Source organism: Nothobranchius furzeri, chromosome 6 (genome assembly GCF_043380555.1).
Source record: "Nothobranchius furzeri strain GRZ-AD chromosome 6, NfurGRZ-RIMD1, whole genome shotgun sequence".
NCBI lineage: Eukaryota > Metazoa > Chordata > Actinopteri > Cyprinodontiformes > Nothobranchiidae > Nothobranchius > Nothobranchius furzeri.
The window spans coordinates 25,279,561-25,299,765 of NC_091746.1; the positions used below are offsets into that span (position 1 = coordinate 25,279,561).

The 20,205-nt window shown below is 42.8% G+C and overlaps 3 protein-coding genes across 5 annotated transcripts in view; 1 reads left to right on the forward strand and 2 right to left on the reverse strand.

Annotated features, from left to right (window-relative positions):
* The window catches only part of wiza (WIZ zinc finger a), a 9,609-nt gene extending 7,052 nt beyond the window's left edge, over window positions 1-2,557 (reverse strand). Inside the window, exons 1-3 of one of the 2 annotated variants that reach the window (XM_015971325.3) lie at window positions 2,457-2,557; window positions 1,917-1,982; window positions 1-113 (exon numbers count right to left, since the gene is read on the reverse strand). The exon at window positions 1-113 is cut by the window's left edge and continues 367 nt beyond it. In XM_015971325.3, the coding sequence (XP_015826811.3) occupies window positions 1-113; window positions 1,917-1,923 (120 nt within the window). In that variant the 5' untranslated portion in view covers window positions 1,924-1,982; window positions 2,457-2,557. Of the gene's footprint in view, window positions 114-1,916; window positions 2,418-2,456 lie in introns of those variants that run through there. The other variant, XM_054743952.2, reaches the window with a different exon arrangement.
* Window positions 2,558-4,465: 1,908 nt separating this feature from the next.
* Window positions 4,466-10,118, forward strand: prdx2 (peroxiredoxin 2). Its single transcript, XM_015971356.3, has 6 exons — window positions 4,466-4,597; window positions 5,365-5,485; window positions 5,573-5,726; window positions 7,987-8,109; window positions 8,196-8,326; window positions 9,755-10,118. The coding sequence occupies exons 2-6, from the start codon at window positions 5,383-5,385 to the stop codon at window positions 9,835-9,837; spliced, it is 594 nt and encodes a 197-aa protein (XP_015826842.1). The 5' UTR covers window positions 4,466-4,597; window positions 5,365-5,382; the 3' UTR covers window positions 9,838-10,118.
* A 733-nt stretch (window positions 10,119-10,851) lies between these two features.
* Window positions 10,852-12,450, reverse strand: LOC107393147 (transcription factor JunB). Of its 2 annotated transcripts, XM_015971344.3 has the most exons (2): window positions 12,318-12,450; window positions 10,852-12,062 (listed from the first exon to the last, which is right to left on the reverse strand). In XM_015971344.3, the coding sequence occupies exon 2, from the start codon at window positions 12,022-12,024 to the stop codon at window positions 11,125-11,127; it is 900 nt and encodes a 299-aa protein (XP_015826830.3). In that variant the 5' UTR covers window positions 12,025-12,062; window positions 12,318-12,450; the 3' UTR covers window positions 10,852-11,124. The 2 variants fall into 2 exon arrangements, with proteins under 2 accessions (XP_015826830.3, XP_015826822.3); XM_015971336.3 differs by having other exon boundaries at window positions 10,852-12,358.
* Window positions 12,451-20,205: the final 7,755 nt, after the last annotated feature.

Below are 20,205 nucleotides of genomic sequence, written 5' to 3' on the forward strand. Positions count from 1 at the left end.
GCCGCTGTTTTCTGGCACAGTCATACCCAGCTGGCGGAGATGGAGGCGAGCATGGCTGGAGAGGCCCCGCCGGGTCTCAAAGTAGGCTCCGCACACCTCACAAATGACCGGCCCTGGGGTCGTGGCGAAAGGTCACAATGAAACTAGACTTTAGTAACCGAAGGAGAAAACTTAGTGTGGAACCCATTTTTTAACTCATTCACTGCCAATGACGACATGTTTTACTGTGTGGGCGTCGGACGAGCCCCCGCACAGTGAGAACAAACATCCCAGCTCTAAAGCCGATCTTCATCCGCATACGTCACACATCACGTGATCAGGAAGCAGAATATCCACGTGTTAGGAGATCGTTTTGGGCCGCTGCTATAAAAAAAAGTGAGGGGCGAACCGGAAAAGCTTCTGCCGATCGCATTTCAACAACGGATGATGAAAGAACGGATAACGCTCGAAATGCGCAGATTCTTCCTGATGTAAGACGCGAGTCTCCTCTTTGTTTTGGTTGTTTTGGCGTCGACATCATCCTAGAGCGCAACATTCTGTCACTCTTAAAAAAAACAGTAAAAACGCTGAGAAATGCTGGCAGTGAATGAGTTAATGATTATTTCTGATTGTAATTGACTTTTTCATGCAGGCTGAACATGAAAATAGTCTCCTACACCTATCTCCTGCGTTAGCTTCTGATAGAAAACAGACGGTGAAACTCTAGGATAGAAAATCCTGACAGATCTACGTCACACTGTCACTAACATTCATGGATTCACCCATCTTGGCTCACGACGGGGAAGGCTGTTGTTGGTTTAGCGTCCAGGAAACAAGAGAACGTCTCAGCTAGTAGAAGCTAACTGTTAGCATTAGCAACTCCACCACACAGCAGAACTCCTCCAGCCTTGTGTTATTTGTGGAGATAAAACGTCAACGTTGCAGAGCAAACACAGTCAGTGGTACAGTTGTGTTGCTGTTAGCCAATAAGAGGAGAGATGTCCAAATAACAGGAAATAAGACTCCAGATCCTGTCGTCTGAAGCTCAACTCTGATCTGGCTCATTTGTAGTTCCTGAAAATGGGCTCAGGAACCATCTGCAGGTGATTTGGACTCCTTAACTGATTAGAGTGTGACACTTTGATCCTAGAATATTGAACCTTTTCACAAAATGTACGTTTTTCATAAGCTGTAAGCCATATTCATCATAATTATAACAAAGAAAGGCTGAAATATCTGGCTTTGCCTGGAATGAGTCCGTCTCATAAATTAGTTTCATCTTTTAAATTGAATTACTGACATAAATTAACTTTTGCATCAGATTCTGATTTTTAGTTTCACCTATATGTGGCAAAGGGATTCAGACTTTGAGCATAATTTAATAAACATGTCTCTGAAACAGTAAAAAATATAAAGATGATCCACTTAAAGATGAAATTTACATTTTATATTGAGTAGTCATTTCAATCATTCACACAATGTAAATATGCAACTGAGCCAAATTTTATGACATTAAAATCAAGTGTGGTAAACATTAGGAAATATTTAACTTTTTTACATCTAAAAAACAGAAAAAGATGAGAGGTGGCCCAGATTACATTTCTCTCACCGGAACAAGTTAAGAAAATAAAAATTGTTAAAAAATTTCTTTTAAAAAAATGTATTCACTTAATATTAAATAAATATTGAGTGACTTAAGCAACAGGGGGCAAATTGTCACGTGGTTTTTCTGTCTGATTAATAATATTTATTACATTTCTAATTTAGAAATTTGTACAGAAATTAATTTTGCAACCAAAAAAAATATGAAGGAAAGGAAAATGAGACTCATTAAGAAAGAAAGAATAGTGATGACTACCAACAAAATGAGATAAAATGAGATAACAGAATTAGCAGAGATGAAAGTGATAATTGTGGGCTCCTGTTAGGAGTCTTACCATCCATGTGCACTCCTAACGTCCTGGTGAATCAGATGAAAACAAACCCGTCTTTGTCTTAAAACCCTGTAAAAAGGAAAAAGCATTTAAAATATTACACCTTATATCGGATTTCATGCCGTTTGTTTGACAGCATAAGAGATGAAAACCAAACAGCAGCTTGGACAAACGCTTGACTCAAGTAACGCGAGAGAAATGAAACATCGCGATAAGAGGCGATTAAACGTTTCTTTACAGCTGTAGGATTCAAGTATAAATCGTCTTGTAACATCACTAACAGTACAAATACTTGTCCTTTCTAAAGTTGCTGATCGGATTCAAACTACGTACACTGAATGGCTTAGCTACAGCTCGGGTGTATTTAGAAGTTAAAGCTAACTTTAGCTACCTCTGCACCTTTGTTTTACTATAAATGCCACCGTTAACCGCGTGCTACACAAAGTCCCTCTCATTTCAGTGAAACACAAACAAACTATCATTGTATACATCTTTTACAGTAACCGTTAATTAAACACTTCTATACATAAACGACAAAATTACCATAAAAAAAACTATTAAAGCCTGCCTCTGCTCCATACATGCTGAGGCTAAACGGAAGTAGCGTTCCATTACGGGAGATGTCTGTCAAAATAAAATGGGCGAACGTCTTGCACTGGATCCTAGATTGAGCGAATGAGCCCCATGGTAGTAGCGGCTGGTGAGAAAAAAATTTGGCAAGGCTAAGCCCATTATAGGTATTCAAACGGGCAGTTGGAAAATGACTACAATTCCAAAACTAGGATTTATTTTCCTTCTCCACAGTCAATCATTAAGACTACTAATAATACTCCAAAAAACACACAATCCTACTGTGCGCCTTTAACCAAACATTGAAGCACAACTGCAATCCATAACATCCATTTTTGTCATTATACACATTATTTTCCAGTTTGAGTTTTCTGTTGTAAACAACCCTGTCGCAAACTTGAAGGTATATGGCTGCTGACACATTCATGTGTTCATGTTTTGTAGATTTTCTTTTACTTTTTATATCGTCTTCAGGTCCAGGAGGGAGGCGACCCCTTATGGATGACCCGCCACGGGCCTCATGGAATAGAATAGAATAGAATAGAATAGAATTAATTGATCCACAGTGGGGAAATTCACTCACATAGCATATAGAGACGCTCACACTGTCACATCTTCCCCCCTCTAGATGTGGCAGTGTGAGCGTCCTGTCACAATGTCCCGATTGATCATGCGCCCTGGCTACTTGGCCAAGGGGATGTCCCTTTGGCTGACTGGATAGAACGTATGACTCTCACCCGGGAGTCTGGGGATCGAATCCTGCCCGGGCCCTCGTTTATCCACCTTGCCACACAGAGCCTTTACCTGACAACGGCACAACACTGACAGTTTTAGGCAGAAATTTTTAATTTTAACTAAAATGCACTAAAGTGCAAAACTATTGATGACACGTGTCTGCAGCACGATTAGACACACATTTATATAGTTTATCAGGAAATAGTTGATTTGGGGGTGACTTGCTCTTTAAACACAGCAGAATGAATAATGGAGCCAACAACGGAATGGTAAGAAGAGTTTAGTATATGGGAATGATCTCCAAAGACCTCAGACTCCTCAGAAGTTGGAGGCTCTTCTACTGCAGAGCATATTCATTGCAGGACCAGTTCAGGTTACTGTTGATGTGAACACCCAGGTACTTTAAGGTATCCACCACCTCGATGTCTGCACCCTGGATGTTTACTGGTGAGTGAGGGGGAATGATTCTCTGAAAGTCAGTCACCATTTCCTTTGTCTTTCCATTGTAAAGCGAAGGTGATGATGCTCACACCAGTCCACAAAGTTCACAATGACTGACCTCTACTCCAGATGATTCCCCTCAGACACACAGCTGTCATCTAAGAACTTCTGCAGCTGACAGCAGCTGGTGTTGTAGAAGTCTGAGGCGTAAAAGGTAGAAGGGGCGAGAGTACTGTACTCTGCTGAGCTCCAGTACTCCTGCACACAACCACCTTAGACATACAGTTATGCAGCCTCACATACTGGGCCAAGTTGGTGAGGTGGTCCATGTGGTCAGGTGTCTGTCCACTCCTACACTCCTCATTTTCTGCTGCAGTAAAGACGACTGGATGGTGTTGAAAGCACTTGAGAAGTCAAAAACATGACACTCAGAGTGCTTTGTTGCATCTTGATGTGAGTCAGCACCCGATGCTGCAGGTCATGTTTATCAAGCAACCCTTTGATGCTTCTGACATATAGACGTTGATGTCTGGCTGCTGACACATTTATTTTGTAGACTCTAAAACATTTTGATTGTGCAACCTGTAGAAAAAGCTACATTGTTCAGGTAAGTTTACATAACATGCTAACATGATATATTACGTTTCTTGGAAATCCAGAGATAATGGTTAATTAAAGCGGTTGGCAGCTGCTGAGTGGGAAGAACTGATACCCGGACTCGCGGTGTGAGACACCTTGCATTAATAATAAAGCAGAAACGTTTTGGTCCAACGTTCTAGACCAACCTTTTACTTTGAAGTGTTTGACTTTCACTTCCGGGGATCGCAGTTGCCGGTGGGTACTTCTTGCGTCTGAACCCTCCTCCTCGTCCCGACTCCCTTTCTCCTGCAAGCCGTAGACCTCTGCTGCCAAGTTTTCTACTGGTTTACGCGACACCGGTGGGTAAAAGGCGGTAAAACACGTTAAGTCTTTACGTTTAGTCCCGTTTCGCTACGCGCGTTCCCGTTTTAATCGAAGTTACTGTTTTGGGAATAAAAAATAACGCTAAGAAATCAGTTTATTGTGACTGAGCTAACAACAAGTTAGCAAGAATGTTCGGATTAGCTGTTCCTCTTTTTTTTCAAGTGTTTCTGGATTTTTCTTTGTTCCTGTTCGGCAGTTTTTAGGGAATATAACGTGTCACAGCTTTTTCTTTTCGTTTTCAGAGATTTTTTGACTACTTAACGTTAAGCTGTTTCCTTCGCTGCTGAACTTTGACCTGGTTATATTTGAAAACGCATTTTAACATGGCCAATCACGGCGTTGCAGGATTGTTTGCCTTTGGTCCCCCAGATCAAATAAATTGTGTATTTTTTTTAAAAGAAACGTCTGCGTCTTGGCACTGAGGTGCATGCCTAAAACCCATCTTTGAACTAAAAGCTTGCATTAGTTACCCTAATGGGGCTTTATGCTGAGCTTGGTTATGTAAGCTGCCCATTGTTCCTGCTGGCTGAACATGACTTGCATGTGACCTTAAGGTCTTTTCCCTAAACGAAGAATCCTTTGATCATTTGGCTCCACACAGGCCTGCCCTTCAGGTTTAAGTGTGTCTTGGTGCCTAATGCCATCCCTCTATTTAACAGCTTAAGATGCCAACGTACTAGTTGCAGATGCCTATAGTAGACTTATCTGTTTGTGTTTAACAGAAGTATCTTGTTTCCACTAGTTGCCTACAGCAAGCGCCATGTCTTCTGGAAAAGCTCAGATTGGCAAGCCCGCCCCTGATTTCAAAGCTACAGCTGTGGTGGATGGACAGTTCAAGGAGATCAAGCTGTCAGACTACAAAGGTAATGTGGTTTAATGTGCTCTGTCTGGTCTACGTTTTGTTTGGTCTACCCACAAACCAAGACATTTTTGTCTCTGGGTGCTGTTAGGGAAGTATGTGGTTTTCTTTTTCTACCCCCTGGACTTCACCTTCGTGTGCCCGACCGAGATCATTGCTTTCAGCGACAGAGCAGAGGAGTTCCGCAGCCTTGGCTGTGAGGTCATCGGCTGCTCCATTGACTCCCACTTCACCCACTTGGCATGGTAAGAACTCATGCAGGCAGAACATCAAACAAGGGTGTCCGGGGAGGGGACTTGACCTCCTGGCTGATCCGGAGTACTTTTATTAAAAAGAAAATCCGTTCTGAATTTGTTAGGGTTTTTATGCATGTATATACAACAACCTTGAACGGAGTTGCGTGAAAATATAAACGCTGCGTTAAAATGTCCACCGTTGAAAGTTTGTATCTGCACTACAAATGCAGATGTTTCTGGCAGCTTTGAAAGATCCCACCCCAGTTTATCTGCCATCATGCAGCCTTTCTGTAAGCTGCTGATAAGCGTTTTGTTAACGGTGCCTCAGGCTGCACCCTCACACAGAAGTGTTAACGGTTGTGCAATCTGTTGAGGTCTTCAATCTTTTCCCTTTCTTCCCAGAACCTGCTATCATGCATGTTGTAAAGGTTTTGCTGCTTCTGCGCTCCTTTAGGTGGAACTGCTAATTAGTGGGTTTCTGTAGAACTCCATGACTCACTAAGGAGGACGTAATTCGATCTTTTGAATCAGGTGTCTTCATGCAGAGAAGCATCTGAAACATTGGATCTTGGCCTTTGACAACCACTGTCCTGCATGCTCATTTCTTCCTGCTCAACACACCTGATTGGTGGATTAAATAACTAGTTTGGCATTTTTAGTTGACCTGTTAACCCTCTGACTTATCTGTGTTGAGTGTAGAAATGCCTAAAACATGCATGAGAGTGGGCCCTGAGGACCAGGATTAAAGCTGTAATTGCACTTTTTTCTCATGCCTCTTAACAACGTGCTGACATAGTATAGCTGTAAATATGTTGTGTAGATCAATGTAATAAAGAGGTTCTCTCACATTTGTCTAAAAACCTCCACCAACAACGCGTTTCGGACCAAAAGCAAACGTTGGACCATCCGGTTGTCGGTCTCGCAGAACCGCCACACTTTGCCTGAGTCCTCCACTCATCACACACTCACTTATTTAGCAACGGAACACCACTGGTGTGGGAGGTTCTTCGCTAGAAATGTGGGTTTCCGGTTCCGGCGGATGTGTTCCAGGGAAGATGCTCTAGGGGAGGGGTGAGAGTTCCTTGAATGTTGGATTTGTTTGCTGATTTGCTATTGCAGGTTTAAGTTTCCTATTTCCACTTCCTACTGGTTAAAAGCAGAATTACATTTGTCATAAACAACCCTGCCGCAGCCTGCTATAGCTAGTGCTAACAGCAAGCTAATGCTAACACACGCTAACTGATACGAAATATACCACGAAGTGAAAAATTCCACACTGCTGGACAAACAATATTACTTTGAAGTCCAGTAGCGACTAAGCCAGGTCACTATCAGTCCATGCTTTTGTAGCTTTTAGCTCCCTCGGACTAGCATAGGCCGTGTCGATGTTCACTCTGGTTTTAGCTCATTGCTTCGCTTTCAAGACGTGACTCTGCTATACCAACAGAAGAAGCAAAAATCTTCTTGTAATTTTTATTTATGGGGGAACTAAAACAAAACACTGCTAGCCTTTATGTTGGCTAACGGCAGAGTAAACAATGTAAAGCAGGTAGACCTTCCATTAACCACCAAAGCTGTTTAATGCAGTTTCTGGGCAGCAGAGGGCAGCAGAGTGCTGTCCAGTGTGAAGTTGATGAGTGATGAAGAACCACTGAAACCAGTTTAAAAGGAATGGCTGAAAGTTTTAAAAACTCTTTAGTGTTACTTAATTTTTTACTCCCAACAGGACAACCTCTTGTCCCACTGACAGTATCCTGTTGTGTTTTCTGACACATAAATGCAGATTGAAAGCACTTATTCTAATAAAAGTATGTTGGACCCATAAAAGAGCAATAATTTAATCATTGAGCAAGTCACCCCCTACCAGAGTCTTAACTCCACTCCCACTTCCTGTTTGAAAAATGCAACAAGTGCTGTTGCCTAGCAGACCGAGAGGGCGGAGCCACTAACAAATACACACACACACACAAGCTCACAATGACATTGTGACATCATATGGTACCAGCTAACATTCTAGGGTACCTCTTAGCCAATAGCGATGGCAGATTTAAATTCAAATGCAGTGCAGAGTTTTTACCTGACAACGGCACAACACTGACAGTTTTAGGCAGAAAATTAAAATTTTAACCAAAATGCACTAAAGTGCAAAACTATTGACACGTTTCTGCAGCACGATTAGACACACATTTATATATTTTATCAGAAACAAAGCTGATTTGGGGGTGACTTGCTCTTTAAGGTTTTATTATTAAATTAACTTTTGGTTTAGGATCAACACACCGAGGAAGCAGGGTGGTCTGGGTAACATGAAGATCCCGCTGGTAGCAGACCTCACAAAGTCCATCTCCAGAGACTACGGTGTGTTGAAGGAGGAAGACGGCGTGGCGTACAGGTCAGTGAGACTTTGATGGAGGGGTAGCTGGATTCATGCCTGTGCAAGAAGTTTCCTGTTCCTTTAACCCAGTTCTGTTCCCTCAGGGGTCTGTTTGTGATCGACGTCAACGGCACCCTGAGGCAGATCACCATCAACGACTTGCCCGTGGGTCGCTCTGTGGACGAGACCCTGCGTCTGGTTCAAGCCTTCCAGCACACCGACAAGCACGGAGAGGGTGAGTCCACGCAATTCCATGTTGTATGCAAACATAAAATTCCTGGATTTCAGACATGTTTCTGTTCAGGTTGTTTAGGCTGAGCAAAAATGAATGATTCAGGAGAGAAACTAGCGATGGGTACCAAATCCTGTACTTTCTAAGGTACCGACCGAATTCCATAGTACCGACTGAGCACCGATTCACGTCATTTGAAACGGTGCCTCGTTTCGGTACCCGTCCTTCATAACGAGAACTTGCCAAGACAGCTGCGCATGCGCAAGAGCGTTATGTCGTCGGTCGCTGCGAGCGAGTTGTAAACAGAGCAGCATGGTAGAAAGGACGCACGCTAAAGCTTGGGTCCACTTCACTAAATGTGATGGGTAACTGGGCAATGATGAAACCAGCGACAACGATCTAAGTGTGAGGCATCATCGTTTTAATCTGCTCCAGCAGCTAAATAAACTGTTTAAGATAACGTTAGCTTGATAAATTAGCTTCCATTGCCACCATTGTTATCAGCTAATGGTGCGTTCGCTTTCTCCTCGGAAATTCTACCTTCCCAGTAGGAAAAATCAAATGAAAAAGGACGGCAAAAGGAATGAAGATACACAGTAAATTTAGTTCACAGTAAAGCTGTTTGCTTCAGTTTAATTATCAGCTTACAAAACTACAAGGACGATGTTAAAACACAAACAGTTGTATGTTATTTATCGTGATATTTATCACGGGGCAGCAGTAGCTCAGGTGGTAGAGCGGGTTGCCTCATGATCGGAGGGTCATGGGTTCGATTCCAGCTCCCACCAGGGGTATCCTGCTGTTGTGTCCTCGGGCAAGACACTTCACCCAACTTGCCTGTGTTAGTGGTGGTCAGAGGGGCCGACGGCGCCAAATGGCAGCCTCGCCTCTGTCAGACCTCCCCAGGGCGGCTGTGGCTACAAGTAGCTTACCATCACTAGCAGTGTGTGAATGTGAGAGTGTGTGAAAGCATCTTTGGGTGTCTTGAAAAGCGCTCTATAAGTTCAATGCATTATTATTATTATCAAATATGGTTATATATTGAGAAAAAAATATATTTAATTATAAAAAAGAATTAAAATATTAAACACTCAAAAGTATCTAAAATTGGTACCGTTAAGTGCCGGTATCGATTCCTAGGTACCGGGAATTGGTACCGAATCAATTCAAATGTCAAAGGTACCCATCCCTAAGAGAAACTGCATAAAGCCACATTGAAACGCCCCAGCTGTTTGATGCAACCGGCTTTTGTTAGAACTAGCACAGAATGGTGATAAACCCCTGTGTGCTTTTAAATGTTTACGGGTTCTTTTGCTTCATATGTTGCTGGTTCCTGGCCGCTCACATGAGGACTTTGTCTTTAGGCAATATAAAGCTTATCAACTACTACTGACGGTGGAGATGAACTTTGCCTTTTCCCCCTCTCCACAGTCTGCCCCGCTGGCTGGAAACCCGGGAGTGACACCATCATCCCAGACGTAGCGAAGAGCAAAGAGTTCTTCTCCAAGCAGTAAATCTGAAGGTCCTCCTTAAAGCTCCGTCCCCGAGCTCAGCACTTGACCTCAGATGAGAGGTGTCCCTATGAAGCCGTACGTCATGACGTCCAAAATGTTCCAACACAATCTCCTCACTTTCTCTTAGTATGCTCAGCCTGCAGTTTGGGGGGGCAACTTTGTAGTCTCAAGCACTGAAAGTAGTTTTGTTCAATATCTTCTTCTGAGAGTTGTTGTGCCTTCCCTCCCTGTCACTAATGGTTTGTTACCGTCTTTAATAAAAGTGGGAAAAGAGAGGTGAACTCGTTTTTGTTCATTGTGCAGTTCCGTTCATGACCGCTAGGTGGCCGCACAACACCACAGAAAACAACCCTGCTTGTTGATCTGTTTATTCTAAGATAAATTACTGGAACTGGACTAGTTCAGAACCGATTTGACTTCCATTTATCTGACAGAACTGAGCTATCATGACTCAGCTGAGGAGTCCAACTGGAAGACATTAGGTAGAATTTTATTCCTGATGATTCAGATCTAGTTTTTCCTGTCTCAGGAATGTCAGTGATGTACAGTAAATCTGACTTTATTCCCAAACTGACTTGAGCCCAAAAAGGCTTTTTATTTAACTTAACTGAATTAACTGGTATTTCTTTCCACCAGTTTAGTCGTCATTGAAAGCGGCCATCTTAACGCGTTGTCGTGGAACTTTGTGGAGTTGTTTTTGGGAAACTGAAAGCAGAATGAGGGAAACTCCCTTCTCTCGCACAAACCGCTCATTGACAAACCTTTCTGGCTGCGGTGCGAAAGGGAGCGCGCAGTTTGACCGGCAGCGTAGGAGGGAGTTCCCGGAAACATAGGCGCGCGCTGTGACGTAGGCCCTCTGCGTTGGCCATTTATGGGATGACGTGTTTACGTCAGCAGGGAAAAATCCTACGCTGGGAAGTTGTCTGTACTTTAAACGTTAAAGCGAGCAGACGCCGGTGCGGTTTGGTTTAGGAGAACTACCCTGATGACGATGAAGAATTTTGATGATTCATGTTAAGAAAACACATGTTTTTTAATTTCATAAATTCATTTACTTAAATATTTACTGTACAGGTAAAAAAAACGAAACGTGTTCAAACACAAATAAGTTACATAAAATCATCACAAACGGCAGAAAAAGGAAAATGTAAACAGGCAAAGCCGAGACGACACTTGAAATTGCCCCCAGTGTTTTGATTTTGTGCAGTTTTTATTCTGGATCCGGTCTCAAACACGTCCGCGTGTTGCCCAGTGCAGTCCAGTGTGTGTAAAGTGCATCCTGTCTGCTCAGTAAGACTTGACTTTGGGCGCCAGCATCAGCTGGCAGCCGCTGCTCATGTGCGTCATGACTTTCTGTTTGAGCTGGGCCACCTGCTCCCGCAGCACGGACGCCGTGTTTGACAGTCCAGCGTTGTCCGTTTTCAACACTTTCACCTTGTCCTCCAGCCGCGCGATGCGCTCCAGCTTGCGCCTCCGACACTTGGAGGCTGCGAGCCGGTTCCGCAGCCGCTTGCGCTCCGCTTTGATCCGCTCTTGGTTCTCCAGGTCGATGGGGGACATCGGCGGGGACTCGTCGCTGCTCTGCATGTCGGGGACAGTCTGGGGCTCCTCCTTCAGACCCTCGAAGCGCTGCGAGTGGATCCCGGCGCCGGGCAGCGAGTGCTGGAAGTGAGGGGACCCGTGCGCAGCAGCCTGGGGATGCGGATGGTGGTACTGGTGATGCGGCAGGTAGCTGATGGTGGTGGAGGGGTAGCTGGCTGCAGAGGTCAGGCCGGGGTTCGTGGCGCAGCTGCTCAGGGTCGTGTACTGGAGCTGCTCCGGCTGCAGGGACGAACCGAACACCGAACCCGGAGCCGGACAGGCCACGCCACCGGCGCTGATGGACACGTTTGGAGGCGCCATCTGGTTCATCTTGTGTAGATCGTCCAGCGCTTTCACGAAGCCTTCAGCGAAGCACTCCTGCTCCTCGGTGATGCCACGGCTGTACAGGTACTGCGCAGGTGTCGGGGTGGTGGTGATGACCCCGTTACTGTTCTGGATGATCAGCCGCTCAAGTTCGGGGGAGGCGAGCTTCAGCGAGCCCACGTCCGCGGTCCCGGCGGCCGGATAGAAATCAGTGTCGGCGCGCAGGAACTGCTGAGGCTTGAAGTTCGAGTTCCGATAAGAATCGGAGAAGTTCAAGTTCATGTTCTGCTTAAGCAGCTTGTAGTCTGGCAGCGCTGCGCCTGGATGGCCATAAGCAGAGAGAAACGAGTCGTCATAAAAAGGCTGTTCCATTATTGTGGACATAATTCAAATCAGACAGTCAAATACAAGAGAGCGCTGCAAAGACACCGAGACGTCAGCGTCCCCAGATGCGTCAGTCTTCAGCGCAACGTCCCGCTGTAGCTTATAACCACACTGAAGCTCAAACTACCCCCAAAAAAACAGAAAACCTCCAAAATAGTGGAACTGTACTGTACCCAGTGGTCGGTTTGTACCTTTAGGTGGATTCAAAGCGGAGTCCAGGGATAAATTCGGATGTTTTCAATCCCGGTCGCTCCTTCTGAGTTAGTTTCCTCATTAATGGCAGCGGCGGCGCGCCTCTCTCCTTATAAACGTCTGTCAAGAGCAGGCCGCTGATTGGCTGCTTCCCTCTGCGGAGCTCCGCCCTCAGGGCTGTCAGATAATGACGTGGTTGCCAGTAAGACCGACCGTAAACAAGACCAGGCCTACTCCGGGGAAACTCGGTCCAGGTAAATAAAAAAAAAAAAAGGACGCCAGAGTTCCTGCTGGTTTTAGTGGTTTAAGACGTTCCTCAGCTTCAGGAGGTTCTCATACAGAACATCAGAGCACCTCAGCGTAGCCTCCTAACAGTGGGACGAAACTTTCACCCACCCAAGGATGTATAGTCTAGTGCTGACTCATGCCATCCGAGCTGATGTGGGCCGCTCCATATTTGGGTATCCTGGCGCAGTAGTTCCTCCTTGGCAGGAGCAGGAAGCCAATCCTTTCCTGGCACGCCTCCAGCTCCTCAGGGATGTGGGAGTTGGAGGAGGATGGCTCTACGCCTCCTCCGCCCATTCAGGCAGGAGAAGATGTCAAACTGTCAAAAACACAACTAAAATGATCTAAAATGGCCCCAACCCAAATCTAAATATTAAAGGTCACATCTTTATGTTAGAAATTAAATATAAACAGGCTTTATAGACAGTGGTGGTCGGAGGGACCGGTGGTGCCAGTGTGAGCAGGCCTCACCTCAGTCTGTGCGCCCCAGGGCAGCTGTGGCTACATTATAGCTCATCCCCACCAGCGTGAACATTTGTGAATGACTGACTGTGTTGTGAAGCGCCTTGGGGGTTGGAGAACCCTAAGAAGGTGCTGTACAAATACAGGCCATTTACCATATTCATAAACAGATCTAAATACATTCATCTGTATTAATCATATTAACAATTTACACAATATTTAGTGTTACAACTAAATATAGTCACAAATATAAATAAATATTTAAAGGCACAACTTCTTATTTTGATTTTGAGCTAAATAGACTATATAAAGTTGCTCCTCAATATAATCTAAACATGAACTTACATGTCAAATATTTGAGTCAAAACAAAATATATAAAATTGTATCTCTTTAGAAACAAATCGAAATTTTTAAAAGTTACATCTAATTGTTTCGCACAAACTGCAGCAAAAAGTTTCGTCTCACTTTTTAGACTCAAAACTAAATATACTTTATTTATCTGCGTCCTACGAATTAAATCTAAATATGTAAAGTTACATCCAAGAGTTTGAGCACAGACCATAACATATAAAGTTACATCAGAATATTTAGATTAAATATAACAATGTCAAATATTTTCACACAGAGCTACACATATAGTTATATTTCAATATTTAGAGTTAAAGAAATATATAAGTCTTTATCTTTAGAATCAAATCTAAATATTTAAAGTTACATCAAAGCATTTAGACACAGACTGTAAGAAGTTAAATTTAGTTGCTTCTCAATATAATCTAAACATGAACTTACATGTCAAATATTTGAGACAAAACTAAATAAATAAAATAGTATCTCTTCAGAATCAATTCTAAATTTTTTAAAGTTACATCTAATTGTTTCACACAAACTGCAGCAAAAAGTTTTGTCTCACTTTTTAGACTCAAAACTAAATATTTTTTATTTATCTGCGTCCTACGAATTAAATCTAAATATGTAAAGTTACATCCAAGAGTTTGAGCACAGACCATAACATATAAAGTTACATCAGAATATTTAGAATTGAATATAACAATTTCAAATATTTTCACACAGAGCTACACATATAGTTATATTTCAATATTTAGAGTTAAAGAAATATATAAGTCTTTATCTTTAGAATCAAATCTAAATATTTAAAGTTACATCAAAGCATTTAGACACAGACTGTAAGAAGTTACATTTAAATGTTCAGAATTCAATCTAAATACTTACAGTTGTATCTAAATGTTGAAATCCAAACATAAATGTAATTTTTTTTTCAACTAAATAGTTAAGATGCAAAATCAAACTGCCTCTCAATGGAAGCATCCTTCCAAAATAAAAGCAGAGAGGATATCTCCATCTACTGTCATTTAAAGTTTCCATAAATCTGCTTAACCATAGAGAATTTATGACTGAACCTAAAAAGGAACATTTACCAAAGATTTTTAGATCAATAGACTCAGAGAACCTCACGATCAGCAGGCCTTTAACCTGTTACGTTAGGGATCTCACTACCGCTTTTATTTTGGTAGAAAGCCTCAGTTTTACAACAGTCTGAATCTGCTAAATATTTTTTCAAACCATCACATTTCTATTTATAGTAAAACTCCTATTCTTGATTGTAAGTATTTAGATTTAACTTCATACAGGTAATGATTTTTGAAAGATTTACATTTAAAAGCATTTAGACATAACTTTGTGGTTTTCTGATTAAAAGGGGGAAATGACACAACGGTTGTTTTGCTTTTGTTTTGAAGTGCAGCGTTAAGCATCGGCGGGAGCACAAACACATGACAGAGTGGCTCAGGTATGCAGACACGTCCTCTAACTGAACGCCTGTTTGATAATAAAAGCATGTCTTCCTTGTGAGGAAATGGTTCCTGGATCTTGACCGACACACAGTTACACTCCTTGACCTTTTCAACAGTTTTTCCATTTTCTTTCATTATCACATTACCGTTTGACCACAAATTGTGTTTATGTGTTAATGACTAAAATCACAAACAGAGGGCTTCTTTATTGTCTGTATTTGAACAGGTTCGTTGTAACAGTAGAGAGTCAGAGTCAGCAGAGCTGGAAAACAGACTTTTTTCTCTAGCATTTCCTTGTTTTTAGAATTTATTTTAGTCTGTTGCAGCTCCAAACATAATGATCCTAACAAGGAAAATGCAGCAGATAATGTGGTAATTACTGAAATGTTGAGCTGTGCTGTTAGTGCTCGTAGCAATTTTACTCAAAAACATGTTTTTATGTATTCAGAGCGGTTAAAAGCCTCTTCCTCTGCTACTGGTGTATTCATTTAATGCTTCTCTGGCTTCTGATCAGGTCCCTGCTGACTTTAAGAACGTCGTTATCCACCCGCCTCCTAACAAACCCAATCTTGACCCCTCTCTCCATAGCAGCTTCAGACCCATCCCTAAACTTTCGTTCATCTCCAAGATCTTGGAAAAGGTTGTGGCTAAACGACTCACAGCTGCTCTTGATGAACATAACATCTAGGATAGCTTCAGTCAGGTTTCCATAGAACTCCTTCTACTTAAACAGCTCTTCTTAGCCCTCTTATCTGTGGCCGTCTCCAAGTTTTGGTGTCCCACAAGGTTCTGTGCTGGGGCCTCTACTCTTCCTCCTCTATCTGCTCGAACACATCCTGTGCTCTTTTAAAGGAATCTCCTACCATCTTTATTCAGATGACATCCGACTGTACATCTCCTTTAAGCCCCATGAGATGTCTAAGCTGCAGCTTTTTCCACACCTGCTTAGACTCTATCAAAACCTGGATGGTGGGAACTTTCTACAGCTGAGTGAAGATAAGACTGAGATCCTCATCTGTGCCCCAGACAAGCTGGTTCCCAAAGTCAGAGACTCTCTTGGTCAGCTTGCTTCTCACACTCTGTCAGGAATTTTTGAGTGACCTTTGACCCAGCTCTCACCCTGGATTCTCATGTCAGTTCTCTTGTTCGCTCTTCCTTCTTCCATCAAGGAGGATGCTGGTGAAGATAACCTACATCACAGGTGTCAAACTCCGGTCCTCGAGGGCCGCTGTCCCACATGTTTTAGTGTTCCCCTGCTTCAACACACCTGATTTCAATCAGCAGGTGATTAACAGGCTTCTGGAGAGCTTGATGAGCTGCTGCACAGGTGAATCAGCTGTGTTGGAACAGGAAAACAACATAAAAATGCAGGCTGCCGGCCTTTGAGGACTGGAGTTTGACCTACATCTTGGAAAACCCCTCCCACCCACTTCATTCCAATGTGGAGGCCATGGACAGCTCCTTCAGAGGCAGATTGAGACATCCCCGATGTAAAACCGTAGGTCATTCATCCCCTCTGCAGTAAGAGTGTATAACTCCTCTGTTTAACTGGTGCAAAATAACATCAGTGAAATGCAATATTCAGTATGTGTTCAGTACTTGTGCAACACCAGATGTACATCAGTATGTCTGTGTCCCTTCTGCTGTACAGTTCTGGAAACACAAGTTTTGTTTTATTTGTTGTTTTTAGTGGTTGAAGGTTACGATAATAGCTTAAAGCCTTTGTGTGTTTACCGGTTATCTTATCTTTCCTCTTCCTGTTTCTCTAAGTGTGTGTGCTGCTGTAGCAAGTGAATTTCCCCACTGTGGGATTAATAAAGCCTATTCTAATCCATCTCAGGAACGTTGCTAAGCTGAGTCCCATTCTGTCCCGCTCTGAACTTGAGACAGTTCTCCACTCCATCTCCTCACGCTTAGACTACTGTAACTCTCTTTTCACGTGTCTGAGCAGAACCTCCCTGAACCGTCTACAGGTGGTTCAGGACGCCTGTGCTCGGCTTCTGACCAAGTCCTCCAAACACACCCACATCACCCCGCTTCTCCTCCAGCTTCACTGGCTGCCAGTCAACTTCAGGGTTCATTTCAAGATCCTGGTTCTGGTCTATAGGGCCTTACATGGACAAGCACCATCTTATATTGGTGATCTTCTTAGTCCCTACACCCCCAGCAGGTCCCTGAGGTCCAGTGACCAAAGCCTACTGGTTGTGCAGCACCAGGCTAAAGGTCAAAGGTGACAGATCATTTGCTGCTGTGGCCCCCAGACTCTGGACCTCTCTCCCCCTGAGCCTGAGATCAGTGGACTCAGTGGTCTCCTTTAACTTACCCGTTAAGGCTTTGGTGGGACCTTCATCCCCTCCCTCTCCTTGTTCGGAGCTTTCTACCTGTTCTGCCTTTCCCGGGATCCACTGCTCTTTCTTATTGGTTTTCTCATTCCCTTTCCTCACATTTCTTATCATGAATTTGACTTTTCCCTATTAGTTTTTATCATTTTCTAATGTTTTTCTTGTGGAGCACGTTGTGATTTTTTTTTTTTTACTTGAGAGGAGCCATACAAAAAATTATTTCTTCTTATTTTTCATTTAAATCATGGGAGCACACATGAATCACTATTCATCTGAAGCCGTTTGAAGTCTAAACAGTGCAGAAAGGCTGCCCATACATTTTCTTCTCTCGGCGGTTAAACAGCACCTGCCTTTGTTTTTCACCAAAATGTGAAAATTCCAGATAAGTGTTGTGGGTGTGGAGCTGATGGTAAGATAAGGAATTACGTCACAATCGGGTTATTGTTTTAGTTTCAAGGCAACACCTCTGAAGTTACATGTGTTGTTGTCACAAGCTGAGCAATCATCTCAGGATGAGCCTTTTTGTTGTTCTGTTTGTCTTGATGCTCCGGTGTGCGTCTGCAGCCCGTTTCTACTGATTAGTTACAAACATCACGCCTTTAGTAGACTGCTTTCAAACGGATATTCCACTCATTTTAAAATAATGCCCTACCAGTTATCAGAGGTGTGGACTCGAGTCATTATTTTAATAACTTTGACATGACTTGATAAAATCTATAAAGACTTACGACTTGACTCGGACTTGAACGCCAATGACTTGCGACTTGAATCGACTTGCATCTGTTGACTTGACGATGACTTGAGCATATTTGATATTTTGGCACAAAAGTGGCGCAACATGGACAAAAATCATAAATCATTCTTCGTTCTGGGTTTGATTTATTGCTAAATGCAGCAACACTTTATCAGTTGCACTTTCTGCTGTTTGAGCAAATAAATTAAGCTTTAAGAAGATTTATTTCTGGAATTTATTTATTATCACTGTCATTAAACTGAAGTTTACAGATGACTTGAAAATTCAAAGTTAAAGACTTGGACTCGACTTGGACTTGGTTGTCTTTGACTTGGACTTGACTCAAGACTTGATTGGAAAGACTTGTGGCTTACTTGTGACTTGCAAAGCAGTGACTTGGTCAGTTGGGCAGCAGTAGCTCAACAGGTTGAGCGGGCCGTCCAGTAATCGGAAGGTTGCAGGTTCAATCCCGGCTCCGGATAGAGAATTCTGCTGTTGTGTCCTTGGGCAAGACACTTAACCTACCTTGCCTGCTGGTGGTGGTCGGAGGGACCGGTGGCGCCTGTGCTCGGCAGCCTCGCCTCTGTCAGTGCGCACCAGGGCAGCTGTGGCTACATCGTAGCTCATCCCCACCAGTGTATGAATGTGTGTGTGAATGGATGAATGATACACTGTAGTGTAAAGCGCTTTGGAGTCCTTACTCTGAGAGGCACCATACAAGTGCGGGTCATTTATCATTTATTTTGAAAAACTAATTTGAACCACCCCCTCGTTTGGCATGAAATGGTACAGTCCTCCTGGCCGAGTAGCGTGGTCAGTTGTGTTGCAGTTCTATGTCAATGGTTGTAGGCCAGGCTCGAGCTCGCGCAGCAATTATGTCTGGAAAAACAAAGTCTGGGTCCCAGAAAAGGAGAGAAAAAAGGAGAAAGAGGACAGGGAGAAGAGAGGGCGTCAGTATGTCAGTTTTTCTCAAAGAAAGGTGGGTTTAGTTAGTGAGGGGTTAAATTCAACCTGTTTGCTAGCTTGAGAGGAACTATGTGTGAATGAATTATGGTAATTGAGTTGTTGACCTTGTCCCTACCAGAATCAGCAGCTGATGATGTGTCAGCAGGTGTCCCCTCACGTGAACCTCAAGAAAGTGAGCAATGTAGCATGTTAGCTAGCAGCTTAGGGGTCTGTGGGAATCACCTTTTGTCTCCTTTCTCTATCAGTACTATTAAAAAGGAATATAAAAAGGCTATTTTGGTTATAAACACGTTGTTTTTCCACATAATGATAATTATATAAATCAGTAAAAGTGTATAGATGGTTTTGGATGCTGGGCAGGTTGAAGTGTTGTTATTTAGTCTGTTAATGTTACAGATATTACTGTGAGTTTACTGTTACTGCCAAGCGCCTTTTTGAAGGCACACACAAGGAAAAACATATCTTCTAAATACCTTGAAATGAAATGTTTTGAAGCTGAATGAACCGTGGGAGGTTTTACAACATATAATTTCATCAGAGAGAAAAATGAAACAAAATCTCTTAATAACTATTACAAATAAACCTAATATAATAACATTGAACACAATAAAATCTGAAATCTAGTGTTGATGATGGGAGAACAATCCTGCAGGAGTCTGTGTTGCACTTTCCCTGTTCATTCATTTTAAAGACTGTTGTAACTTTGATGATGATTTTATCACAAATGGTAGCCTAGATTGTAACGCATATATCAATTGCATTATGTACAGAGCCTGGATCCTCCGAATGTCAGGGTTGGTCAGGATAAAGAGTGGAAGTAAAGGAAGAAGGGAGAGAGTGGGACAGCTCAGATGATGAGGAGTGATATTGCTAATTCTGTTGAAGGAAATTCACTGTTTAATGAGAGACAGCTGGTGAAAATGATGTGTAAATAAGTAAGAATGCATGTAGACATACATAGTTAAGCAAATCTGAAACACTAATATAGTATATATATATATATATGATTTTTTTTTTTTTTCAAAAAATTTCTCCCTTTGCATTTGGGAGGGCGGAGCCCCAGCACCCCCTATGTTCGAGCCGCCGGGGGGCCCAACGTGTTTTATTTTCATGGGACCCAAAATCTCTGGCTCCCCCCCTGTCTACAATGTTTTCATCTCATCAGAATTCTGTGGATAACAGAAACCAGAGAAACTCTCATAGCCATAATTCAGCTGTTACTAGTAAAAACTCTTCAGAGCTAAGTGTAGTTTTATTTTGGGATAATATAAGAAAACACAAATTTAA

Coding starts and splice junctions, on each gene's coding strand:
- prdx2 (XM_015971356.3), top strand. CDS start 5,383: ATGTCTTCTGGAAAAGCTCAGATTGGCAAGCCCGCCCCTGATTTCAAA. Junction 5,486..5,572: donor CAAGCTGTCAGACTACAAAG/GTAATGTGGTTT, acceptor GGGTGCTGTTAG/GGAAGTATGTGGTTTTCTTT. Junction 8,110..8,195: donor GAAGACGGCGTGGCGTACAG/GTCAGTGAGACT, acceptor CTGTTCCCTCAG/GGGTCTGTTTGTGATCGACG.
- LOC107393147 (XM_015971336.3), bottom strand. CDS start 12,126: ATGTCCACAATAATGGAACAGCCTTTTTATGACGACTCGTTTCTCTCT.